The sequence below is a fragment of the Pleuronectes platessa genome, chromosome 5, assembly GCF_947347685.1.
Source record: "Pleuronectes platessa chromosome 5, fPlePla1.1, whole genome shotgun sequence".
Taxonomy (NCBI): Eukaryota; Metazoa; Chordata; class Actinopteri; order Pleuronectiformes; family Pleuronectidae; genus Pleuronectes; species Pleuronectes platessa.
In genome coordinates this window covers 22,318,604-22,342,178 of record NC_070630.1, presented here as the reverse complement: position 1 = coordinate 22,342,178, position 23,575 = coordinate 22,318,604, and the positions used below count along the sequence as shown (strand labels likewise).

General features: G+C 42.1%; 2 protein-coding genes across 7 annotated transcripts in view; both read right to left on the bottom strand.

The window, feature by feature from the left end:
- Positions 1-14,945, bottom strand: part of LOC128439649 (large neutral amino acids transporter small subunit 4) — a 28,867-nt gene extending 13,922 nt beyond the window's left edge. Inside the window, exons 1-5 of one of the 2 annotated variants that reach the window (XM_053422010.1) lie at positions 14,785-14,945; positions 11,453-11,676; positions 3,863-4,067; positions 3,709-3,764; positions 3,393-3,469 (exon numbers count right to left, since the gene is read on the bottom strand). In XM_053422010.1, the coding sequence (XP_053277985.1) occupies positions 3,393-3,469; positions 3,709-3,764; positions 3,863-4,067; positions 11,453-11,612 (498 nt within the window). In that variant the 5' untranslated portion in view covers positions 11,613-11,676; positions 14,785-14,945. Of the gene's footprint in view, positions 1-3,392; positions 3,470-3,708; positions 3,765-3,862; positions 4,068-11,452; positions 11,677-11,810; positions 11,883-14,784 lie in introns of those variants that run through there. The other variant, XM_053422011.1, reaches the window with a different exon arrangement.
- A 1,409-nt stretch (positions 14,946-16,354) lies between these two features.
- LOC128439796 (unconventional myosin-Ic) overlaps positions 16,355-23,575 on the bottom strand; it is a 58,843-nt gene continuing 51,622 nt past the window's right edge. For all 5 annotated transcript variants that reach the window (XM_053422209.1, XM_053422213.1, XM_053422214.1 and 2 more), the window contains 14 exons: positions 23,215-23,332; positions 22,656-22,769; positions 22,376-22,452; positions 22,212-22,280; positions 22,001-22,085; positions 21,661-21,820; positions 21,324-21,407; positions 21,128-21,221; positions 20,984-21,039; positions 20,759-20,894; positions 20,581-20,651; positions 20,361-20,458; positions 20,017-20,116; positions 16,355-19,111 (listed from right to left, as the gene is read on the bottom strand). In XM_053422209.1, the coding sequence (XP_053278184.1) occupies positions 19,085-19,111; positions 20,017-20,116; positions 20,361-20,458; positions 20,581-20,651; positions 20,759-20,894; positions 20,984-21,039; positions 21,128-21,221; positions 21,324-21,407; positions 21,661-21,820; positions 22,001-22,085; positions 22,212-22,280; positions 22,376-22,452; positions 22,656-22,769; positions 23,215-23,332 (1,289 nt within the window). In that variant the 3' untranslated portion in view covers positions 16,355-19,084. The remainder of the gene's footprint in view (positions 19,112-20,016; positions 20,117-20,360; positions 20,459-20,580; positions 20,652-20,758; positions 20,895-20,983; positions 21,040-21,127; positions 21,222-21,323; positions 21,408-21,660; positions 21,821-22,000; positions 22,086-22,211; positions 22,281-22,375; positions 22,453-22,655; positions 22,770-23,214; positions 23,333-23,575) is intronic.

The window sequence follows — 23,575 nt, the reverse complement described above, 5'->3', positions numbered from 1 at the left end:
CCCTTTTCACATCATATATAAGCCACTTGAGGTCAAGATTCTGATTAAGAGTGCGGAAAGGACTAAGGAAAAGGTCAAGTGGGGGGTGACAAAGAGGCGCAGGGAGCGAGAAAACATGCTGAGCCTAAAGTCAGACGGGGGGGATTTGAGAAGTAAAAAAAAGAGGAAACGGGACCGAGGCATCTGAGAGGAAAGAACAGAGGCATGAAAGAAGGAAGAGCGTTTGCTGCAGCAAGTGGAAACTTCAGCTGCCTGCTGCTGGACCACTGAGAACCAGCTCTGACCGGTCCTGTCCTGACGCACGGGATAGGACTCCCATCCATCAGAGCACATAAACGAGGCAGTGAGATTAGCAAACACCAGCTGACAAACTGCATACCTCCATCGACCTGACCTCATGTTTTGCTCCCTCTTATTATAGGTCTTATGTTTTTTTTATGACTGAACTATATATATTTTGGTCTGAAACCAGTGAACATGAGTGTTTCCACCAGGAATAAGGGCAGAGACGTCTCTGAACTAGTGTTTTCAACCGTTCGTGTCTACAAATTTGATCCGTGCAGCAGCCACATGGAACAGCCTGCCGCCAGATTCACAACAGTACAAGAAGCCTCATCCACATGAGCCTGATATCAGTAACGGCTGCTGTGTCTCAGCCGCTCCGATCTCATATTACAGAGCGACTCCTGACCTTTGACATTCATTCAACCCTTCTTTCCTCGTTCTCCTCCCTTTGGTCCCTTCATTTCATGTGGTCACATGCAGTAAACAGAGCCTGTACTGTCCCTTCTCCATCTCCCCCTGCCATCTCCTCCATGGTAAAAAATAGCCCTCAGCCTGATCTCAGAATGAAGTGCTGTGTGAGTACTTCATACATTTTCAATTTCACAAGAAATCACTCCTAGTTTTTTTCCTTAAGCATTAAAGTTAGAGGCCCATTCATCAAGAAGAAAATGTCCAGAGCATTTAGATTCCTAAACTGAAACCTGAATCGATGGCCAGATTGTTTACAGTTTCAAGCAGGGAATCTGATTATGATCAGCCAATCAGCTAAAAGGTGCATAACAATGTTATAAGTCCAACTGCTGGAAAAGTGACAGAGTATTAGTAATAGAGGATAAAACACAAAGGGCTTCGGACAGACAGTAGATTTGGTTAGATAGCACAGACTCGGTCGAGGAAACCAAACCCAGGAAGCAGAGGGGGCTGCAGCACGTGCAGCCACCAGGATGAAGAACAAGAGGAGGAGCTTCATGTGTGGGTGTGGGTGTGGATATATGTGCTGCGTATGTATGGATATATAGGAACAGGGGGCACTGGCATACTGTCCCCTTCTGTAACATGAAGCTGTTCATAATTCAGAATGGGAGGCATGAAGACCACCTCCCCCTCCTCCAACTCACTCCCTGTTTTCACATCGCTGGAACAGTGAGTGCTGAGTGTGCATCCACAGGAGAGAATGAGGAAGTGAAGCAGAGGAAGATAAAGAGGAGGTGTTTTACAAAAGATAGAGGGGGTCGAGTCCGATGTACGCTCGTCAGTGAACAGAAGGACAGAAACACAGGACTCTCTGGTTCTAGTCTCATGAGCACACTTGGCGAGTTGGGTGGGACACATTGACCTGAGGAGCTTCACGCTGCCTGAGATGCCGTGTCAGAGCTTTCCCTCCCTCTCAGGAAAAAGGTTACAGATTACTTAAAATACTTGTTTTCCTCAGTGACAACCCCTGACCCAGAGTCTCAGGAAAGGGCAGGGAAGAGGAAAAGCTCCAACATGTCACACACAACACAACAGAACACACAACACATACTCGCACACTGACACCCACACACACACACACACACACACATACACACACACACACTCTGATGCAGCGGTATAAATTAAACATTTGTTGAGACCTGCAGGGAGCTCGCCTTACTGAGTGTTTTCAGGTGCTCCACAGCTAAAACAACACACAGTGGAACACACAGACACACACTGACATACAGTAAGACACACGCTCCTGCGTGTGTGCACACGCCGCATTACATAGGTTGGGAAGTTGGGTGCAGGTCCAGCCTTGCTGAGCTAGAGCAACTGACACTTGAGCAGACCAAAACAACAAGGCTGAGACTAAAGACTGGGAAACCGGTTAGGGCGGGGGGGTAGTCAGACAGGGTCCCAGTTGGCAGCCGAAAAAGGAAACTGCAAAGCATGGGTGGGGTGGACGCACACACACACACACTGAGTTCCCCTGTCGCTACTTCCTGTTTGTGTCTTCAGTGACAGCCTGTCTCTGCTCTGACTGCGTTTTAGGATAAAATAACAGACTGCTGAGGCACAACACAACACTCGTTAAAAAGGTCGACACATACATTTTCAACTTCATCTTTGATGTCATGGATGAGACCCATTTTTTGGGGTAGAATCTGTAGCAGCAAACACTCGATTGTGCTGTTAAAGAACAATTACAAATCTGCAGACTTGCATTGTCAATAACACAAACATTCCACATGTCGACACAAATGTCTTTTTGTAGATTAAACAGTAATGAGGAGGTTTTTTTTAGCATTGTGGGAGTAAATAATAAATTACTAATATCTCTCTCTCTCTCTCTCTCTCTCGATGCAGCACTTTCTCCGACTGATGAGATCATCCTGTCAACTGGCTCTCTCCATCCCTCAATCCTCTCCTCCTCTGCAATGCACTGCTCATCCCTTTCTCCCTGTCGTCTCATCTGCCCAGCCATCTTTCCCCTTTATCTTTCCTCCTCCAAAAAAACACGGATACAGTCTTATTTTCCTGTCCCTGTTCTAGGAGATATTTTGTTATTCTTTCCTTTTCTGAACCTTTATTAGTTCGTCACACCAGAAAGTGGCTTTTTTTTATTCAAACTCATGTCCTAACAAAATAGGTTTCTATAAATCTTGGCAAATGGCTACTGTTGAAAATGTGTCCCTCGATAACACATGAACATTTACATGTAGAAATGTGTTTTCCATTTAAGTAAATATATAAATTGAAATAAACCAGAGAAAGGCTAGGCAACGTAATCTCTTAATATTAAACTTATTTTTTTTCCTTATTTCATTCATTTATTATTTATTGTAATATATCTATCTCGCCTTATCTCATACTCGGTCTGTGGGGATATTTCCCAAGCAACTGTATCTAATTTGAAACAAGATATCAACTACAAGTATCTTAAATTTGAGTATTCTCCTCGACTTGTTATTGGGATGACTGCTAATAAATGACTTTTCAATCTAGGTCACTTGTGGCAAACAGAAATGTACATGTTACTTTTTGAAAGTAACTGACTTCTATTTTTGTCTAGCATGTTCCTTCTTATTTGAAGTGAAACAGTTTGGCAACATTTTTGCTGATCATCCATAAGTTTTGTTACTCACCGTGAGAGAAGTGAAGGTCATGCACATGCCTCCAAATCCGTTCAGCGCCAAAGCAAAGAAGATCAGTATGGACAGATCTGCAGAATAAAGATTGGATTAGTGACACGGTCACATGAGGCTACTCTGCTGACTCAAGACGGGTCCTACTCATTGCATCTGTTGGATATGAGTACACAAATACACTGCATGCGCCTCTGTTTATGTGTCGTGTGTAAAAGCACATGACTGAGTGGAATGTGTGAGGAATCTTGGCTGATTGGACATGATGATGCCATTTAATTCACGTGTGAGCTATGACATGAGGAAAGATACGTACTGTTGGGATCACTGGCTCCGTAGGCGATGAGGAGGCAGGAAAAGGCAAAGCAGGCACTGAGAACACACAGAAGAATAAGAGGAAGGCGATGAGCAAACCAAACAGACCACGACTGCCTGACACACATTGTGACAGTTTTCTTATCCAGCCTCACCTGCCCAGAAGTCTCAGTTTCCGTGGGCCATATTTGTCCATGACGATTCCCATGGGCAGAGTGATGGCTGACAGCAGGAAGGAGCCCACAGTGAAGGCCAGGTTCAGCATCTCGTCCTGGTCCTTGCAGATGGACCAGCCATTCATTTCCAGGTACTCTTCAGCTGGGGTGGAGGTATTGGCGAAGATGAGGCTTGATGTGTTTTCTGGATATCCAAACAAATGAGAGAGGGAAAGACATCAGAAACCAGATGCAGAGGTGTAGTCTTTTGTATTTTAAAGCCTTAATAAACACGAAGTTGACCAGTATTTCCATTGTGTGACATTATATATCCAGAGGTGTTATGTAGCTACAGTAGTTGAATGCCACAGACATTTGTACAGACAGTCAAGGTTCCCACAGGAGAAATTATGACTCCTAATGACAGATTCATGTGCAAATTGGGATTTACTCCTGCTAAACTTGCAACATTCCCATCAGCATCAGTTGCATGTTGTTTTTGGTGCTAGTTTAAAAAGTGTTGGCCTGGTTAACACCTAACAACATTTAACACATTCACATTTTAATGTGAACCTGTCAGATGCTATACTTTCATCACTTGCAAACTGGGCACTCTCACAGGCATTAGATACCATACTATCTAGTCAACACATCATGCATAGTGCACATCCGATGTGCACTAAGGGTTTTTTTATTATGCAAAAATGTTGTTTAAAAGCTCTAATGGTTTTTCTACGGAGCACAGACCCTCCACCTGGCAAGCGACCTCACAGACTCTTGTGCATATCATCACTGTAAAGCTGACCTTTGGCTCAAACCATGGCAGTAGCTCACTACATCCTTACAGTGACTGTAGCAAGGCTGCAGTCACCACACAACATATGAGCTATATGAGAGAATATGATGCATTGTTTTGATTAAACATAGATATATTACTTACACATTAAAATGCATTAGCAATGCTAATAATCCAATAAATACACTATGAGAGTGGCTATTCTGTATCAGGACTGTTTCACAGGTGATGTTCGACATATATTGCTGATAATACTAATGGTTATCTATTTTAATTGAATGCACACCATTTGCCTGTAATTAAAGAATTCTAAATGGTTTCATCGTTAAACTTTTTCAACTTTTACAGTTATGATGACAATTAGGAAAACCACACCAAAGAAGAACCTGTTGACTTGTTCAGCCTGAGGGGTCTAGGTTTACACCTCCCTCTGTTGGAGCTGAGCTGCTGAGTGAAAGCCAGCGCACTTATTAAAGGTCAAGGCAACACACTGGAGGGGAAAACAACACAAAACAGAGTAAACAGCCTCCAGAAATAGTCACAAGTGAACCCCCCGCTCGGTACTGGGGAACTCTGAAACAGTTTCACTCAGTCTGCCTCCTGTTAAGTCCCTGGTAAACACAGTCCACTGGGTTAATGTGAAGTCTATTTTTGTCTAGCAGCTCCAGTGGACGGCTGCCTCTGGTACTAATAACAGACAGACAGACAGAGAGAGAGCGGGAAAACAGCTCCTCGCTCATCTTGACTTGTTTTGCGTTAAACTGCCAGGAAAATGACAGAGGCAGCTATCACATGTTTGATGTCCGGAGGAGGGAGGGAGCTATAAACTACTTAGTCATCAGACTTTTCAAGTTGTCAACACCAGCTAGAGTTCCTCCCGCATCTAATAAACACGGCTTTGCCTTTGTCCTTAAAGGGCTTTGTGATGTTGATTATAGGGCCTTTACTGACCCAGCTTAAGGTAAAGGGGAGGAGGGGTGCCTGTCTCCTGGTTAAGAATGAAGAGAATTTGGAGAGTCAACAGGGAGTTATTATGTCATATATTAATTGCATCGTACTGCAGGCCGGTGTGGCCTGTGAGGATGTAAATAGATGAAAGGTAACGTGGCCTTAGGGAACATCAGATGACTACAGTGTCTTAATACTCGGAGGGATGTGAGGACACTGGAGCAGCAGAACATTAAAAACAGACTGCTGAAGGACCAGTTGGATTTAACACGAGGATGCAGAGCTGTAATCACTGAGAGTCGCCTCCTCAATTGGGCTGCATTTTACTCAAGTACATCTTAATTATAGAGCAAATCAATAGAACAGTTGCAGATGAGAAATATTTTACCACAAGGTTGATCAATATCTGTTTGGTTCTATTGAATCTTCCTGAGCAGGTTTGCTGGAGTTCAAATTTGTCATCCATAAATCCATGTTGACTGGATTCACATGTAACCAGTTAATATAAATGCGTCATTGTGACCAGTAGGAGGAGGAGTATAATATTAGTGTCTTGAAAACTGTTTGATTATCTTTTTACAGTTCATCCTGTGAGGATCATGAATGTGTTCAAAAAATGCAGTGGGACTCAATCTAATGTTCCAGACGTGTCACTATCAACCATAAATGTAAACCTGCAGGTGACATACTGCCTCTGATGATGTCACTCGGTTCAACATCAGTTGGGTCAGATCACTACAAGTTTGGAAGAGAAAAGGGAAATCTGATGGCAGGAGAAACTCCAAAAAAGGTCCAGAGACGGTCACTGGGACATCGGAGTTCTCAGATATCCGCAGAGTGATTGGTCTAGCCAAACGTTTGAAAGCTGCTTATGAAACTTCCATCCATACACTCTGGATGGAAGTTTTTACTGTGGCTAAAAAGTCAAAAATAAGGGCACAGATTTCAGACGCACTTTGAGATCAGATCTTTGTGCCAATAAGTGGATTGCTCACTCGGCCCCCCCGGCTGGTGTTTGAGGCGTATTGGAGCACTAAGTGCTGACTGCTGGACTAACAGAAGGTAACAGCATCTGACCCCCAGTGGCCTTGACTGCTGACTAATCAAATGGCTGCAGCAAACTTAGGTCAACACAGGTAAGAGCCCTGAGCACACAAACACACATGGGGGCAAACACACCCGAGGGTGTAAAGGCTGACTTCATCTTCTTTGAAAAGTCTTCCCTGATGAATGTACACCTGCTATTTGTCTGAGGGTGTTTTGTGTCAACACTGTAAGGTCAAACGCTTTCCTGTGTGTATGTTTCACCAAATTCCAGTTTTCTCAAGCCGCTCCCTTCTCTTGTCTCCTATACAGCTGATGTTTAGCAGACTCACCTCTGCCTTTCTGTCAATCAGTTCAATGTTCTTTTCTTGCATTCAGAGTTGTCCCTTAGCTCACCTATCTAAACCACATAACCTCACAAAACTATCAGCATCTAGAAGTAGAAATAATGACGTACAGAAGAGTCATCACCGGAGATCTTAGGGGAGTGATCCTGTTGCATCCTACAATAAACAAACCTCATCCATGTATGATCAGATAACATTTAGCTTGTGATTCGTGTCTATTTACATAAACCACTATTGTATAAAGAGGTCAACTCATGGTGAGACGTTTAAACCAGTCTCTTGAAACCTCCAGGCAACATAAAAACACATGAGTGGATACACAGAAAGAGGCTCACATTGAATGAGTGTGTCTTTTTCTCATCTTCTACACTGTGTTTTCTTCCATTAAGGAATGCTGGACACGCGGTTCACACTGCTGAGCAGATACAAGTGACTGAGCAAAGTTAGCCTGGAGCTTTCAAAGAGGGACACCTCAGTGAAAGCACCACAGAGAGATGTGAGAGCAGTAAATGAGCGAGATGAGGAAATGTACGGTTCTTTCTTTCTTTTTCCTGAGTGAGACAAACACACACACACACACACACACACACACAATGTGACACTTCACACCACCAGGGAAACCACAAGCTGTGGGAGAGCGTCACTAACATAGAAACGTTATATGTGCAAATAAATGATGCAGCTATTTCAAACGTTGTATGTACTGGAGTCATAATAATCCATATTATGAGTCTAAAAAACCCACTCTCTCCTCCCTCCTATGCGCCTATATGCCCGCTCTGTGGTAACAGGGAAATGGCTGTTATCTGGCTGTAAATCACGGGCCGTGCCACTTGGTGGAATTCCTCGCCACACTCTAGGACGGTGTTTTGTTTCCTCAGCCAAACAACGCACAGACTTTGCAAAGTGCTGAAGTGTGGTAGTCCGGCCAGCTCACTCCCCTGATGCCTTCTCAGTACCCTGAGTTAAAAAGACCCGTTTACAGCTGTTAGCAAATAGTAATGCATATGTGGAAAAAAGTTCTAAAAACCATAATGTGGAGGGGAGACGACTGAGTCAAGTCATGAGCATTAGTTGAGGCTGGAGATATGTTAATGCATTAAATGTTGTGCTGGAGTAAGAAAACAGTGATATTACTGGACCTACAGTAGCTCATTCCTCAGCTCTGCTTGAAGCTACACAGCCCACGCAGACCCAACTATCAGAGGTCCAGTTGCATTGTGGGTAATGTGAGGTGCCAGGTTGTGATTAGGGAGGATGGATGGTAGTGCTTCATTGATTTTAATCATTATGTTGCATGGAATTCATTATATATTATCCCTATTAATTTACTCTTTTAGTAAGTTAATAAGTACTTTTCATGTACAGATGGATATTAATTAAAAGAAGTAACTTTATTAAGCGTGAGAAACCATAAATGCAGCATGGTTTTTCTGTGTATATAATAATGTTTGGTGAGAGGCTCCCGTGGAGGCTCCACACACTTTGAGAATCAAAGATAAAGGAGCAATGAAGCCCCATTTGACAGTTGTGGTTGAACAACACATCTCTAATCTTTTATGTCATCTTCACCCACTTTCTTTATTGTTATCGACTACCATTCTAGATGAATCATTTACTATATTGTCTTCCCTTTTGTCGTGCTGTTAACTTGCATGTAGAGGCAACAAAGCCTCAATAAAGGGGAACAAAGAACTCACTAACCTTCATACACTACCAGCATGCATTGGGCCTGACCTGCACTGTGTGTCACATTGTTCCCTTGTTTAAACTCGCAGAGCATTCAGACAATGCATGTTAAAGGGTATATAAAAAACTTAATCTGGACCAAAAAATCTTTAATAAGAGGAACTTTCAAATATGCCTTTCTGACAGCTTCACATTTTAATGTTAAATGCTGTCCCTCATCACTCACATTACAGTGGGACATTTCTTAACAGCCACCAATAACTGTTTTAAATCTGGGTATCTTCTAAAGATGGAATAATGACAAATATGAACTGATCTCTTCTTAGAATAAAATTGGACACGCCTCACATTTCTACCAACTTCTGCACAATGTAAACTTGACTACACTGTTTAAGTTTGTTTTTCTATTTTTAGAAGACGGTGTCTCCAAGGTGTCAACTTGGAGAGACAAGATTTGAGAGCTATTGGTGATAAACACAGGAACTGGGGCTGTAAATAAAAACACATGTTATGTCTTGCATCAAGTCATGTCCTGTCCCCTGCTTGCTCTTCCAGGCGCCACCCCTCGCCTGAACGCCTGGACATTTTCCATTGTCCTGCTCAGAATTCACGTCTGCAGACGTCTCTGTCTTCTCTAAAGAGATATCTGAACCTATTCCAATCAGATCCACAGGCTGCCTTCAGAGAACCAACAGTGCATCCTTGTTTGTGGTCTTTCCTCCTGAAAGACCACAAGTGAGAAAATAATCAGTGAGACAGACTTCCCATAGCCCTACAGTAATGTTTTGCGCACTGGAAATATAGTCCCAATGGAGGCGGTGTCCTCAGATGATGTCATGTGATAGATCTAATGAATCTGTGAGAGCGATCAAACCACCAGCAAATGCACAAATGAACCCTGCAGGGCTTTGATCGCAGCTCCTCTGAGACCGACAGAGGGAAAACACAGACCGAGACGATGAGAGGATCAAAGACACGGAAAAGCAGTCTTCACTGTGGAGAATGGATGAATGGTCTCGTTCACCCATCCTTCCGCTCCTGGCAATGAAGACGACCCAAACACCCACTGGTGATGATGAAGTGGGCTTTTACTATGTTGTTGTTGTTGTTTTTTACAGGATTTGCTACCACATCACTCTCTGGAGGAAGCAAATGTCCTCAATTGACTTAGCTTTTGCCCAATCTGAAGTGATACTCTGACAGAAAACTACACAAACTAATAATGAGCCGGTGAGTGCACCAGCTCTACGCAAAACCTGTGATCACAGAGAGTCAAGGACAACCACACTAAACAGATTGTCCTCTTCACTCGTTGTGCAGCAGCACTTCACAGCTGCTTTTCAATCTTGCATCCAGTCCTCCAGCCGCTGGCTTATTGACTTGTTTTCCTAAAGGATCTCCCCATTGTTGGATCAATGTGAATCCACTGTGTTAGCTCATACACAAGCAGCTGATTCTTTCAAGGTCACAGAGGAAATAACACCTCAGCAAAGTTAGTAAGAGCTGCAGAATATGCAGGAGGGTTTTAAAGAAATACCTACGCACATTTTTTTTTAGAGAACCACTTATTTGTGTGTCTTTCAATCTCCTTAATCTCACCACACCCACTCACAGTGTAATAATCCTGAGTGTTACATCAATCTGCTGAAAGGACACCCAGGGCGTCGACAAGCACTATCAGTCAATTAGCATCCCATACAAAACTCAGCTAACAGGCCTGATTGCTCCTGAGATGAGCTACATGCAGCCTCTTTGCATGACAAACGTCCTGCTGTTAGTAGCAACGGCACTAAAAGGAGTGGTGTTCATGTGGCATGTGATGAATAAGGCTACAGCAACACCACTGTTTTGGTTTGATGATGCTGTTTTCAAACTAACTCTCTGTTCACAAATGTGTTTTTGGTCGGTATCCGTTTTAATCCCTGTGCATAATAACATACCTGAAAACATATATCATGTGATGCCCTTGTCAAGTTCACTGGGCATGCATGTGCTGGTGTAGACAGGAAGGCATGAATGTGCTGCTGGACACTGAATGCTTAAATAATATCTTGTCTCCTGTAAACAATTGTATTCGTAAATTAATTAACTGCACAACAGCTGCTAGCAAAGACAACAGAGTCAGCAACGCTTGTAATTGAGTCTCCATGCTGTGTTTCTGACCCTAACCCTAACCTTTCAAACTGAAATGGGGCCGGTAGTGTTTACCAACTTTTCAGAGTTAGCGGCTCTAAACCTCTGGAGCAGTTTGGACGTCAGGCGTAGAGGCGTTAATCGATTTTTCAAATGAATCGTGTGGATGCAGCCTCACAATGACAGTTTCAGCCTCTATCAACCAGTTTAATGAACTAGAATATATGCTATTTATCTCTACTTAATCACATGAAGTCAACTGTCTGATAGCAAATGTTATTACATGAAATAAATATGAAATCATTTTCTTGAAAGATCTGAATGCACTGATTTCAAACCTCAAAGACTGTTTGTGTTAGAAACTACTTTTGTAGATGTGAAAGATAAAAATACTTAATTAAGGTTTTTGTGGCTCTGGAGGAAGTCTGACAATCTGCCTCCAGTGATGTCACGCGAGTGAACAGCACTTGGGTCAGAACCAATACAAGTGTAAAGCAGAAAAGGAAAATCTGATGAAAGGAGAGGTTTTACCAGAATCAAATAAATATAATGAAATATAAGTATTCCCCTCCACAGCTGGAGTTACATCATCCCGAAACCTAATATGTGATATCCTGTGTGAAGCTGACTCACCTTGTTCTTTACACAAGTACGAGTAGAAGCCCTCAGACTTGAGCATGATGAGCAGGGATCCCCAACCAAGCAGCACGGCAGAGAAGAGCAGGTTCTCTATGACCGCCGTCACCGCCATCCACCAGCGGCGGGAGAAAGCTATGGCCAGAGATGGAGCCATCTTAGCTGAGTCGGAGGCAGCAGTGCACTGTGCTGACTGGAGGTGAGGGAGTCTGCTGGAGCAGCTGGGACAAGAGGAACAGAAACAAGGCTGTGATCAGATATAACAGTAGTGCTCATGTTTTCATACTTCTGCATTTTGTTAGGTACAAACATTAGAATGTATCCATTTAACATTTTAGAGCTCTGAACCACATACACTCCTTTGTTCAGCCTGATGTTGATGATGGTCTACTCTACAGACTCAAACAGAAAACAGCTGAGGCCTTTGAGGCAAAAAACCCACATAAATATTAAACACCCCCGCCCACTGAGGCATCTGATTGGTTTGAGGGTTTTACAGCACGCCCCCCATTGGCTGTTGGTGACATGCCTCATGCAGCTGCTACACGTGAGGTTGATGTTGCATTTATGTCCTTTGCGTGTATGTGTGTGTGTGTGTGTCTGTGTTTTTGTGTGTGAGTGTGTTTTGGGATGGTAAGGGGGGGATCCCATGTATAAGGTAGAACTGAATTCCGCAATTGAATTAAAAAACAAATGTCAACGCCAACAAAAAACTCATAAAATAATGCCAATGCAACTCCCATTACTTTGGTGAGGACGATACAACCACTAAAGGGATCCGACTAACTGCAGGATCTTTCCTCTGATATTATGAAAAGATCTAAGACAACATTTCAAGTGAGTGTGTAAATACAGTGTGGTTTTTAAAAAAAATGGTTTCTATGTTTGACAAAAACAGCACTGCACGTGAAGGCAGCACGAGCTCCAGCCGGTTCGAACCAGTGCGGCGCGAGGTTTAGTTGTGAGCGTTCGCGCTGCAGCCTCCTCTGCTCATATACAGAGTGTGTGGTGTTTGTTGTTGTTTATTATGTGTGTGTTACTTAACACTGAGGCTGCAGCAGTAATTACACACGAACCCATGCGACAACACGCTGGAGTTTAACAAATATAAATACACAACAATTAAGAAAGAACTGTGGTATAAATCAGATTGATTGATAAACAGTATTGTGCAATTTGAAGGATTTGTGAATTATAAAAACACATTCACACTATTTATTTTGTAAATAAAAAACTTAATTGTAACATGGAAATAGATTATGAGATATTGTATTGCGTAATGTGAGAATTGTTACACACAAATATATGACATGAATAGGAGTTAATGCCATATTTCTATTTTATTGTATTCCAGCTGCTGTGTACAAGTGTGTGTTGTTTGAAAGATATTTGTTGTTGTTTTCGTCAGCGCAGGAACTTGATGTCACTCCTATGTTACAGAGCTGCAGAGGACAACCCACTCTTCCTGCAGCAGCTCACTCCTCCTTCCTCAGATCTCATCAGTCAATCAGATCTCATTCTGTTCACCATCATCATCATCACACTGAGAACAATAAGAATAACAACTATATTGCGGTGAATGAAGAGCAGAGCTGAAACTGGTCTGAACTGGACTGAAATCACCTCCTCATCATCAACCCCCCCAACACAATTTGCGTCTCCATCCTCCTCCCTGTCACGGCGATAAGTCAGCGAGAGCAACACGCAGCTGTTCCGGTGACTCATTTCAAAATAAAAGTGGATTGGAGGGATTGCACTGCACTGTTTTGTAAGTGAGAATAGACTTCTAAGCTAATATTGAGCCTTTACTAACTTTACATAAATGCAATCACAACAAAAAAGATTATTGATCGTTCAATCATCAGTCAAATTGTATTTGTAAAGTCCATATTCACAAATTACATAGCCTTAGGGCTAAACAAGGTGCTACATCATCTGCGCCAAACCATCACCAAAAACTTCCAAAATGTTATATCTACCACTTTATTAGACAAGAAACGACTGACCTAAATGGAGAGGAGAATCAATGTTTAACCATTTATACACAAGAAAACTTCTAAAAGAGAGGAAGGTAGAAGCCATGGCAATAGTAATGATATATGTATTGACAGGTAGCGATTATAGTCACTGAAAAAAATCGAACGGATGTGGGACATAACAAAGTACATTGACTAAGATACTGTACTTAATACCTTTTTAATGTATCTGTCCATCAGTGTGAGAGTTATACGTTCGGTGTTGAGCAAACGTTGAGTTGATTACACTCTGGAGTCAAAACTCTTATATTTAACTCTCAGTTGACACATAGTTGGTCTGAAAACAGAGTGCCAAAGGAAGTGTATTTAAATCAAATCTCTAAGTGTAAATGTATTAACTCTTTACTTTCTACTCTAAACTCTGAACCTCGCTGTGACTTCTCAGGAGTGAATTTCATTACCAGTTACCTATTTTGCAAGACAGTGTGCGGCTCATATACCATATGCAGCTGCATCTGCCTCACCAGGCCACAAAGTTTGCCTGTTGTTTGCCGCTGGAGCTGTTCTATGAGGTGTATTGTGCTTTGTATTTAATTAAGTGTTGATATAGTTTTCTCTTATTTGTTGCCACTTTGTTCTAACTTAGTATATTTTTGTGAATTTATTTGTACTTTACTGAATGTTTGAATACATCTTTCACCGCTGATACAATATTAACCCCGGGACACTACACTCACGTACTGACAAAAATGATTTGTGGCTGCTTTTATTTTGAAGTCGAAGCCCCTCGTTTCCAGGATTATAGCTGTTTTGTATCACAGCTGCTTCACACACAGCTCCGCAAGTGGCGCTCAGCTGTTCAGCATCAACAACAGTCGGGGAATCACCGACCCGCTGCTGAGACAAAGACACACACTGACAACAAAAAACCTCCTCTGTCCCTCTGCTTTATTTCATGGATGTTTTTACAATCCACGAATCAAAACCTTATATATACAGTCTATGATCAAAACCCAACTTCCCCACAGGAGCAGCAGCTGATCCACACTGGACTCAGCTGCCGTCATGTGTGGGGATAAATAAGTGATCAGACAAGTGTGACACATCTGATCTGATCACACACACACGTACGATCGGGACTTTGTGCAAACACACCGCAGTATGTGTGAAGTTGGTCGCAGGCTGTTGCAGACAAAGAGAGACAGCGGGATCAGGACGAGATGCAGTGACTGTGACCCAGGGAGATGGTGACTGCTTCTCCGCCACATTCATGACTCAGCCTCCCTCCTGTCCCACCTCTCCACCTCCACCTCCAGCAGCAGCAGCAGCGGAGCATCCTCCCTCCCTCCCTACCTGTGAGTGCGGATTCAGGGGCAGCAGCAGCGGCTCCGGCCTCAGTCAGATCCCTGAGCAGGATGTCCCTCGATGGCAGACACACAGAGCGGCTCAGGCAGCTCGCACCCAGAGACACGTCTCTCCGTGATTTCTCTAAGTCTTCTTATTTCTAACCACATTCCTCATTGCTGCTGGACTTTATAGCAGCGAAGAGAAGCGGCGCACAAACACCAGCGCCTCCCTATTGGTCCGTGGCTGAGCTAGAGACCAGCCGCAGCCAATCACAGCGCTTCCAATATTCTACATGCGTGTTGTTTCTCAATACCAAGAAAGAACACGAAAAGCACACCGTTGAGAAAGCAGTTCAGCAAAGGGTGAGGACACAGGCAGCTGGTCATCACGGGAGCAAATGGTTTTTGTTTAGAAAATAAACAATGTATTGAATGTAACAACAGAAAAATGGATTGAATAATGAAGCTATTACATAAAAAAAATGTAGCAAGAAAGACTTAAAACTTTAGCTAACTTAAAAGCAATTTGATCCAAAAAAGTAATATACAGTGATACACAGTGAATATGAGCCTGAAATAGTTGTATAAAACAACTATAATAAAACAATTATTGGAGCAACTGATCCATCCTCTGTTCTCAAAGAATTCCACTCTGCTTCGAACCACACGTGAACAAGAGAATCTGGATTGAAAATCTCAAAGACAGGGAGTTCTTTTGTTCTAGTTTGACAGTGAAATGAAGAAACTCCACTTGAACCACTACTTGTTTTCAGAATGTATAGGGTATATTCGAAACCAGCTGCCACACCTACACTACACATATGTGCTATAAAACCTCCAACCATGCACGTGACCGGATTCACCGTATACTGCGAACTTCATGCAAGACATGTAATTCCTAGAAGTACATGAGGGGGGATTCATATGGTCCAGTGGAAAAACCAGCTGCAAACTAAAAACCACTGGGGGAGGAATTCAGACCAAAGGCGCCGCCTGCTGGCCGCTCATATTATATTTAATGTTTGTGCATGTGTTTTGAGATCTCCTGTGTCTAAAAATTACAATAAAAATACATGAAACAATAAAAGGAGTCATTAGAGTTCATCCTTTTGCCAAGGCCCATCAGTCCCCTTATGAAACACCATTTAATATTATAGATCCAGACTTTTATTTGGATCTGCAACCAAATGTAAAGGTTCATGGATATTAGGCCCCTAGCATGCTGATAATTTTCCCCATCAAAACCCATAAATTATACTCTAAAATATCTAAGAAAAGATTGAAAATGTCTCCTAATCCATCAGCGGATGGTGTCCTTGTAGCCACCTTTCAAACTTTCTTGCTTTCTCTTTTGATGTTAGATGACGATAAGTTGGTGTCACCATCTTCTCAGTTATAAGTCCTTCGGGTTCTGAGGTTCCTACACTCAAGAGCTTTACAGCTATTCTTATAATTAGATTGAAATTATACATTTATCTGAGCATGTGTCAAGAAATCTTGTCCTTACTAACAAGCAACACTGAGACCCACACAGGAGGCCCAAAAAAAGCAATAAAGAGCCAGCAGCCATTCATCAGTTTGTTTTTACTTCTGAAATTTATTTTTTCAATCTGTAGTATCTTATTTTTAGTGTGCTGTAATTATACAATGGTTTGGTGCATACAGAAAGTCAGGTTCGAAAATAGGAGTGCAACTGTAAATCAACAGACAAACTTTGGGTTTGGTTTGAATAAAGCTTATACACACAGAGGCAGCAACCTGCAGGGGCTGCTGGGAAACTTTTAGAAAGAGCCGGACGGCCGTCTCCAGCAGACGACTCAACTCTGTCCAGGAGGTATATTTCTTTTATTTCCACACACATCTGTCGTATTGCTATCCCACAAGGCACGTGAACATGTCAACAAAACAATACTAGAAGCTTCTTCTCTCCAAATGTTTCACATCATCAAACCTCGCTCGGCTTGAATCTCTCATTTATGACACAGAACACAAACTGTACAAACCATCCTGAAATACAAAATAAAACACAACATCCATAATATTATCATATAAATCATACACAGAATCAGTATAAATCAACAGGGTCTTTGGCTAGTATAGGTTAAGTGTGGTAGCACAGTCCTGCCTCGGCATATTGCACCTGCCTCGCCACCCAGAAGCCGCTCCAAGAAAAAATGTCGACAAATTAGGTCGGAAAATAAAGAAACATTTAGGAGCTCCTCTCAAAGAACCACTTCTTCACTGCCAGGCTGTGGTCTCACCTGTAGGTCTGAGGATGGGCCCAAGGGTCAGAGTCAGGTTTGGAGAAAGACATATCGATAGTAGAACTGGTCTGTTAGAGGCTCTTAACCTCATATCAGGTTTTCTATGTTGTAAATATTTCACTGTTGTCATGTGTTGTATTTAATTTAATTAAAATTTTTAGTGTTCTTTTGCCCTGAATGGATCAAAGTTGTGTGAAAATACAACGATTTCCACGTCTTTGTGCCCAATAGGAATCTACATCCACGAGATGTTTAGCTGGTGTTAGCATAAAGGCAAAAAAAGGGGAAACAGTGAATAAACTTTCCTTAACAGCAACACTTATCCTCATTAATTGATATCTTCTAATTACATTATGGCTTTTTGTTATATAAACAAACAAAATATATTATATATGTATTTAGTGTGTATTAAAACCAAAACGTAGTTGTCTTTTTTAACCTTTGGACAAAGCCAAACAAGTTCTTTATCTCAAAGCTAAGCTAGCGCCCAGTTCCTAAGCTAGCTCCTAACACCTATGATAGCTCCTAGCCCTGAAGCTATCTCCTAATGCTGAGGCGAGCTAGCATCTCCCACCTGGATCTTTAAACTTGCAAATACACGCGAGTGGTAATCTACTGGAAAAATCTCAAAAAGAAAATCAACAAGTGTCTTAACCAAAATGTTAAACCATTCCTTTTAAAAAGTTCACATTTAGAGATGTAGAATATTTACGCACACAGCTGTCAGCAGCTTTAACCTAAAAAAAAGATATAGTTTTTGGTCTTTGCTAGCATTCTTTGCTAATTCTAGATTTAATATGACTTCAAATCGAACTTTAGTCTCACGTTATGGATCTCAACACGCTTTCATTGGCAAACAATTGTAAAGAAGAAGAAAAGAAAAAGAAAAATTATGGATCCACTTAAATGACAAAAGAAATTTAATAACTTTGGTCAGAGCCTAGTCAGAGGTAGCCATGACAACGGTCGTCATAGAGCCGCAGAAGCTGAGAAAAAGGTCAGTTCAGGTCCAGACACACAAAGCAGGAAACTAAAGAAAGAGATGATGGGGGGCTCTGAACAAGGTTCAGACATCAGTCAGACATCTTTCTCTCCACCCCCAGCTCCACTCACTCTTGCGTGGAGTGTCAGTCTTTCCATTAATGATCAGCTCTTGACCGAACCCATTTGGAGTACATTAGTCAAGGACAAAGGTACGAGGACCTGGTGATGAGGCAAAAACCACAGCTGCATTCTTTCTTCTCACATTCCACTCACACTTCTTCACTTGCTTTGTTCGTTTCTGCAACGTTGTCACTGCAACTCTCATTATTTCATGTAGTGAATCGTTCAGCTTCCTACCTTACAAATACAGGTGTGTAAAATCTATTCAGTAGTATATATATATAGCTATTTGTTTTGATTGAGTCTGACACTACCGGCCCTTTTTTGTGTTTTTGTGTGTCACCATTTGATTGAAATCCTCCTTGTCCCAGAAGCTCTCCACAGATTTCCTACACACTTTCAGCTTTGCTCTACACACCTTCATGCCTCAATAAGTAAAGAAAAGAAAAGAAGGGTCAGCAAGACGATCACGTCTTCTAGTCAAGCAGGAAAGTAAACAGAAAAAAATAAAGAAAACAAGGCAACAAGCAACATCCAACCCTGATTTTCATCGACAACAATCGACTTCTTATCGTTGTCTCAAATCCGGACTCATCCCTCATCGTTCTCTTGGTCATGTTCCCAAAATAAATCACAATAAACACAAATGGTGCAAGAAAAATGCACCAAAATATTTGTTATTCCTTGGCCTCATATATAAAATCAGAATATTCAAACAGCAACAGTATTAATCCCAAAAATATAATATATAAACATAAATATATCAATTAGTTTTGCTGGATTTTTTTTCTTCTTTTTTTAATTGGAAGCATATGCCACCTTTGCAGAGAGAGCTGGCATTTGATTGGCTTATGCAGAGCGGGGTCTGCAGTCGTGTGATTGGAGTATGGTATGGAGGTGAGTGCGTGTGTGCATGTGCATGTGCGCTCAGAGTGGCCATCATCTAGAGTTGAGTCTGGGAGCCGTCTGGAAGAGATTCAAAGGAGACAAATGTCATGTCAGAGGTCAACATAGTAACTTTAGTTTCAGGACAGATGTAAAAAGCCAGTCACATCCTAATAATAATAATATCAATCATAATAATAACTTCAGTAAGAATATGCATCCGGTCACATGTAACAATGATGTCTCGACCGATGAGGTCGTGGAGTAAGTTGTTGTTATTTTCTGGTCAACAAAACTGTCAAAAGATATAAAAGCTACACTAACTAAATCTTAATACGCCTCGGTCCAGTTCAATGAGCTGTAATCACAAAATAAAACACTTAAAATTCAATTTTTGGTTATATTTTTATATTTTAAGAGGGCAATGACTGAGAAATTTCTCAGATACATACTGAACTTTTGATTGTTAAACTTAATAATAAGAAGTGAAAAAAAACTCAGTTATAGCCCTATTTTTTTTTTTAGATTGTATCACAGAACGGGATGCGCAAAACGTATTGTCCTAACAAAGAAATACAAAATATGTATCTAATGACTCTTTCAAGCGCTTGAACTTTAATCAATGTTCAGTAAAGAATATTTTATGTGCTAGAAATATATTTAACATTTAATTTTATCTGGGGCTTTGACAAGTATTATTGGTTAATATGTTACCATGTCAGTTTCAGCTCCTGACGGAAACTCTATGTTGACTAGCTAGTTGCTAACTTTGTCTGTCTGCTGTTTGATACTAGGGAGGTGGTGAACATTGTGTTTTTTTTTTAACTAGCAGAGTCTGCAGGCCCTGAAACCAAAACACTGAAGAGTCCGGTGATATTTCTTTGTAGGTTTGTTGCTACTAGATGCAAATTTCATATTTTCTGTGGTCACCTGATCCACCCTTATAATCTGTCTGAATTAACCTGAGGATGATTAAACCCACTCACCACAGACAAGTGTCCATTCTTGGCCTTGGCAACCAGTAGTTCTGATCCAGGTGTGAAGTCTATGATCCCTTCTTTCCCCTGAGCCAATGTCAACTTTATACTGGAGAAGAAATAGAAGAACAGTTAGAGACATTAACTGGTGTCTCTGCTTTAACCACTTCCTAAAGACTACAATGTGTAAGAGGGAATATGTATCTGTTAGGAATACTAGACTGCGGCAGTGAGTAGCATTGTGTTGGAACACAGAGAAAAACAGGTTAAAGCTCTTTTTAAAGAATCTTGTGGTAATGTTACACGTCATCCATTCATAAAGTGGATCTCCATGGTTGTGCTCGGCCTCTCACCTGCCCTGGTTGATATTGATGCTGTGGATCTTGTCGGAACAGATTGCGATCTTGGTCAAGGTCTCAATTACATGGTCACTCTGCAGAACTACATCTCCCTGGAAAGAAGACCATAGAACAGACCCACGGTGAAAACCCATGCATTCATACAGGCTAAGATCTGCTGAGGCTCTGTAGCGGTGGCGTTCATGTTGAATTTATGACCCATCCTTGGCTTTACCTTCTGTTTGTTGTCGTCACTGGGCACGTGCAGAACAAACAAGCCGTCGCTGAGGGAGCTGACTGAGATGCCTGCAGGGGAAGGACAGTTTAAAGCTCTAATGAGCTCAACACAATCCACATCCATAAAAAATACATCCCCCTTAACAAATGATGACTCTGTCTAATTGACCTCTGACCTTTCAGATCTCCGTAGTCGATGCGCTGCTTGAGTTTGGTTTCCTCTACGATAACGGCGCTGCTGCTGGTGAGGAGCAGCTGGCGGGGTCGGGCTTTGTAGCCTTTCCTGTCGTACTTGGTGACTGGCACTGCGTACTGGGAACAGAAGTCCACACACTGATGGTTTAGAAAAGTCACAGACGGTTTATAAGCTGCTGTTTGTTTGAAAACATTTCTCTACAGACCTTCATCTTCTCGGTGCCCAGAGCTTGCAGCACCTTGGGGTTGAGGTCCTCTCCATCTGAACCAGAGGAAACATGCTGCTACAATCAGTTTCATGGTGCAAGCTATAAAGTATGTGAGGTTTCTCAAAAACATCTGAATCTTACTGAGTCTTGTGCTGACAAACAGTTTGGGCACACTCTGTGGGTAGTTGTCCTTCTTGTCCTTGAAGATCTCGCTGGCGATCATCTTCTGCTCCAGCTGTTCACACAGAGTTGGTGTCAGTGATGGAAGTGAAGGAAGCAGCAAACAGATATCAGATCACACAGAGCGGGACATGACTGGTGATTGGGCAATAGTTACCTGGTGTTTCCACTCAGGACTGATCTTCTTGCAGTAGCTCCACACCATGTTCTGCATGCTCAGTTTACGCAAATGCTCTGATGCCTAAAGACAAGGACGGACAGAGGGTAGTGCTGTATGTGAGTGGGATCATAATGGAGACAACTAGGATCAGATTTCCCATTGATACACACTATTCTCACTTTCTAATTTAATCAGAATATAGGAGGAAATCATGTTTTTTTAAATATTTTGCACACAATAGATTTTCGCATTGAAAGGGTCCTTGATCAATTCCTAATCTGAGTTTCTGGTTCATATATTTTTTCTCCATAATCCATATCTTGTATTCCTGTACCTCGGTGAGGGCAGCTGGAGGTGTCGGCCAGCTCTTGTCCAGGACGTTCTTGGGCAGGTTCCTGTGCAGTTTCATGAGGAACGAGTAGCGAACATAATCCAGGAAATACTCGTTCTCTGGACAGCGGTCCTTGTGGCGGTAGATGAAGCCCTTGATGAACCTGAGGGTCAGATGAGGGACAGTATAAATATATTCTTTAAAAAAAAGAGACACGCACACGCACACTCACACTATCTAGACTAAACATGGTCTGATGGCATCTAGTGAATGAATCCATTCACTTGTTGTTGAAAGTGTACTTATCACACAGTGAATCAGACTGTTCCTGTATGGTCTGTACCTGCGGATAGTATCAGCAGCCTGACGCCTGCGGATGGCCCTCCTCCTGGCCAGGATCCCCCTCCACCATGCCTGAATGGAAATAGCTGCAAGACACATCGAATACATTTCAGCTCCCAAACAAATACTACGACCACATCTTTGATATTCAGTAGTTGTTAAATAACAGCGTGATCTCAGTGAAGATACGAGTAATTAGTGGTTTTCTTCACCTGCAGTTCGGAGCTTTTGGTATTTGGACCTCTGACTGTAGCCTCTCCATCCTGCCTGTAGCTTGGTGGCTGTGAGGAGACAGGGAGCGACGGGAGGAACAGTTAAACTCTCTGATACAAGAGCTGTTAGGTGGACAGCCATGTCATGACTCACTGGCTCTTACCAATACTGTGTTTCCTGGTCTCTAGTGCCTCCTCTGTGGAAAACAAGGTCTTTGGGAAACGGATGAAGATTTTGGATCTGAAAAAAAGAAAACATATTCATTTAATTGTGTTTGAAAAACATGGCTACATCGGTTTCCTTCAAGAAAGAGCAGAAAGAGGATGTCAAAATCATGAAGGGGAAAGGTTTTAAGGAGTAAACCTTTTTTTTGCTATTTAACTTATATGAATATCGTTATCTCTGTGTGTGTGTGTATGTGTGTTTGTGTGTTTGTTACAGACCTGCCCAGTTTGTACTCCTCCGGCTTGTATCCCAGGTGCTTGACCAGTGTGGCCACTCCGTCGGACTGCTTGCCCTGCCAGGTAGGCCACGTGTCTGGACACAGGGACTTATACCTTCACACACATATGAAACAGGACACAGTCAAAAGTTAAACTGGTTTAGGAATAAAGCATAAAAGTCACTTAAACATCACGTTATAACAAGAAGTGGCAGGATGAGCTAGTTTAAAAGCCTGGGAACGGAAAGGCTCAGGTTTAGACAAGAGATATTTAAACCAATTAATCGATGGAGAGAGAATCATTATCGTCGAAACTGATTATGGTTAAAGGTATTTTTCTGAAACAGCTGTATAGTCCCTAGTTACCGTCTCCTTTAGCTTTTGTATTGTACTCCTGATCTGAAGAATTTGACTAAATTAGGAGCTGATATTTGTTGTCTACCAAAAGCACATGAAAGTGTGGCTACTCTGTTTTTGAATGTAAACTGTGGTAAAATAAGTGTCAAGTGCTGACATGTGATTGTGCCACACTAGTAGAAAAAGTGAAAGTGTCTGATCACCTCTGTAGGAAGACCTCGTAGCGGCGTCTGTAAGCGAAGCCGGCTCTCCTCACCCTCAGATTCTCCATCAGTCCCAGGTACTTGACCTGGTGACGGATCAGCACCTCATCAAATCGAACTGGGCACAGGGAGGAGAGGGAGAGAAATGTAACATCTTGATGGACAAAATGAACCAGAGAAAACCAGTAAATGCTAAACAGCAGGAGTAGGAGTGACGAGGGACAGAGAAACTGTGTGAAATGGACAAAAGGCCGACTGTGGAGAGAAACAAAGGCCGGGTCAATATACTGACGACCACACGGAGAGTCACACTGTGGCCTCTGATGCAGCTGAAAACAAACTGTTTGGGTTGGAATTAGTG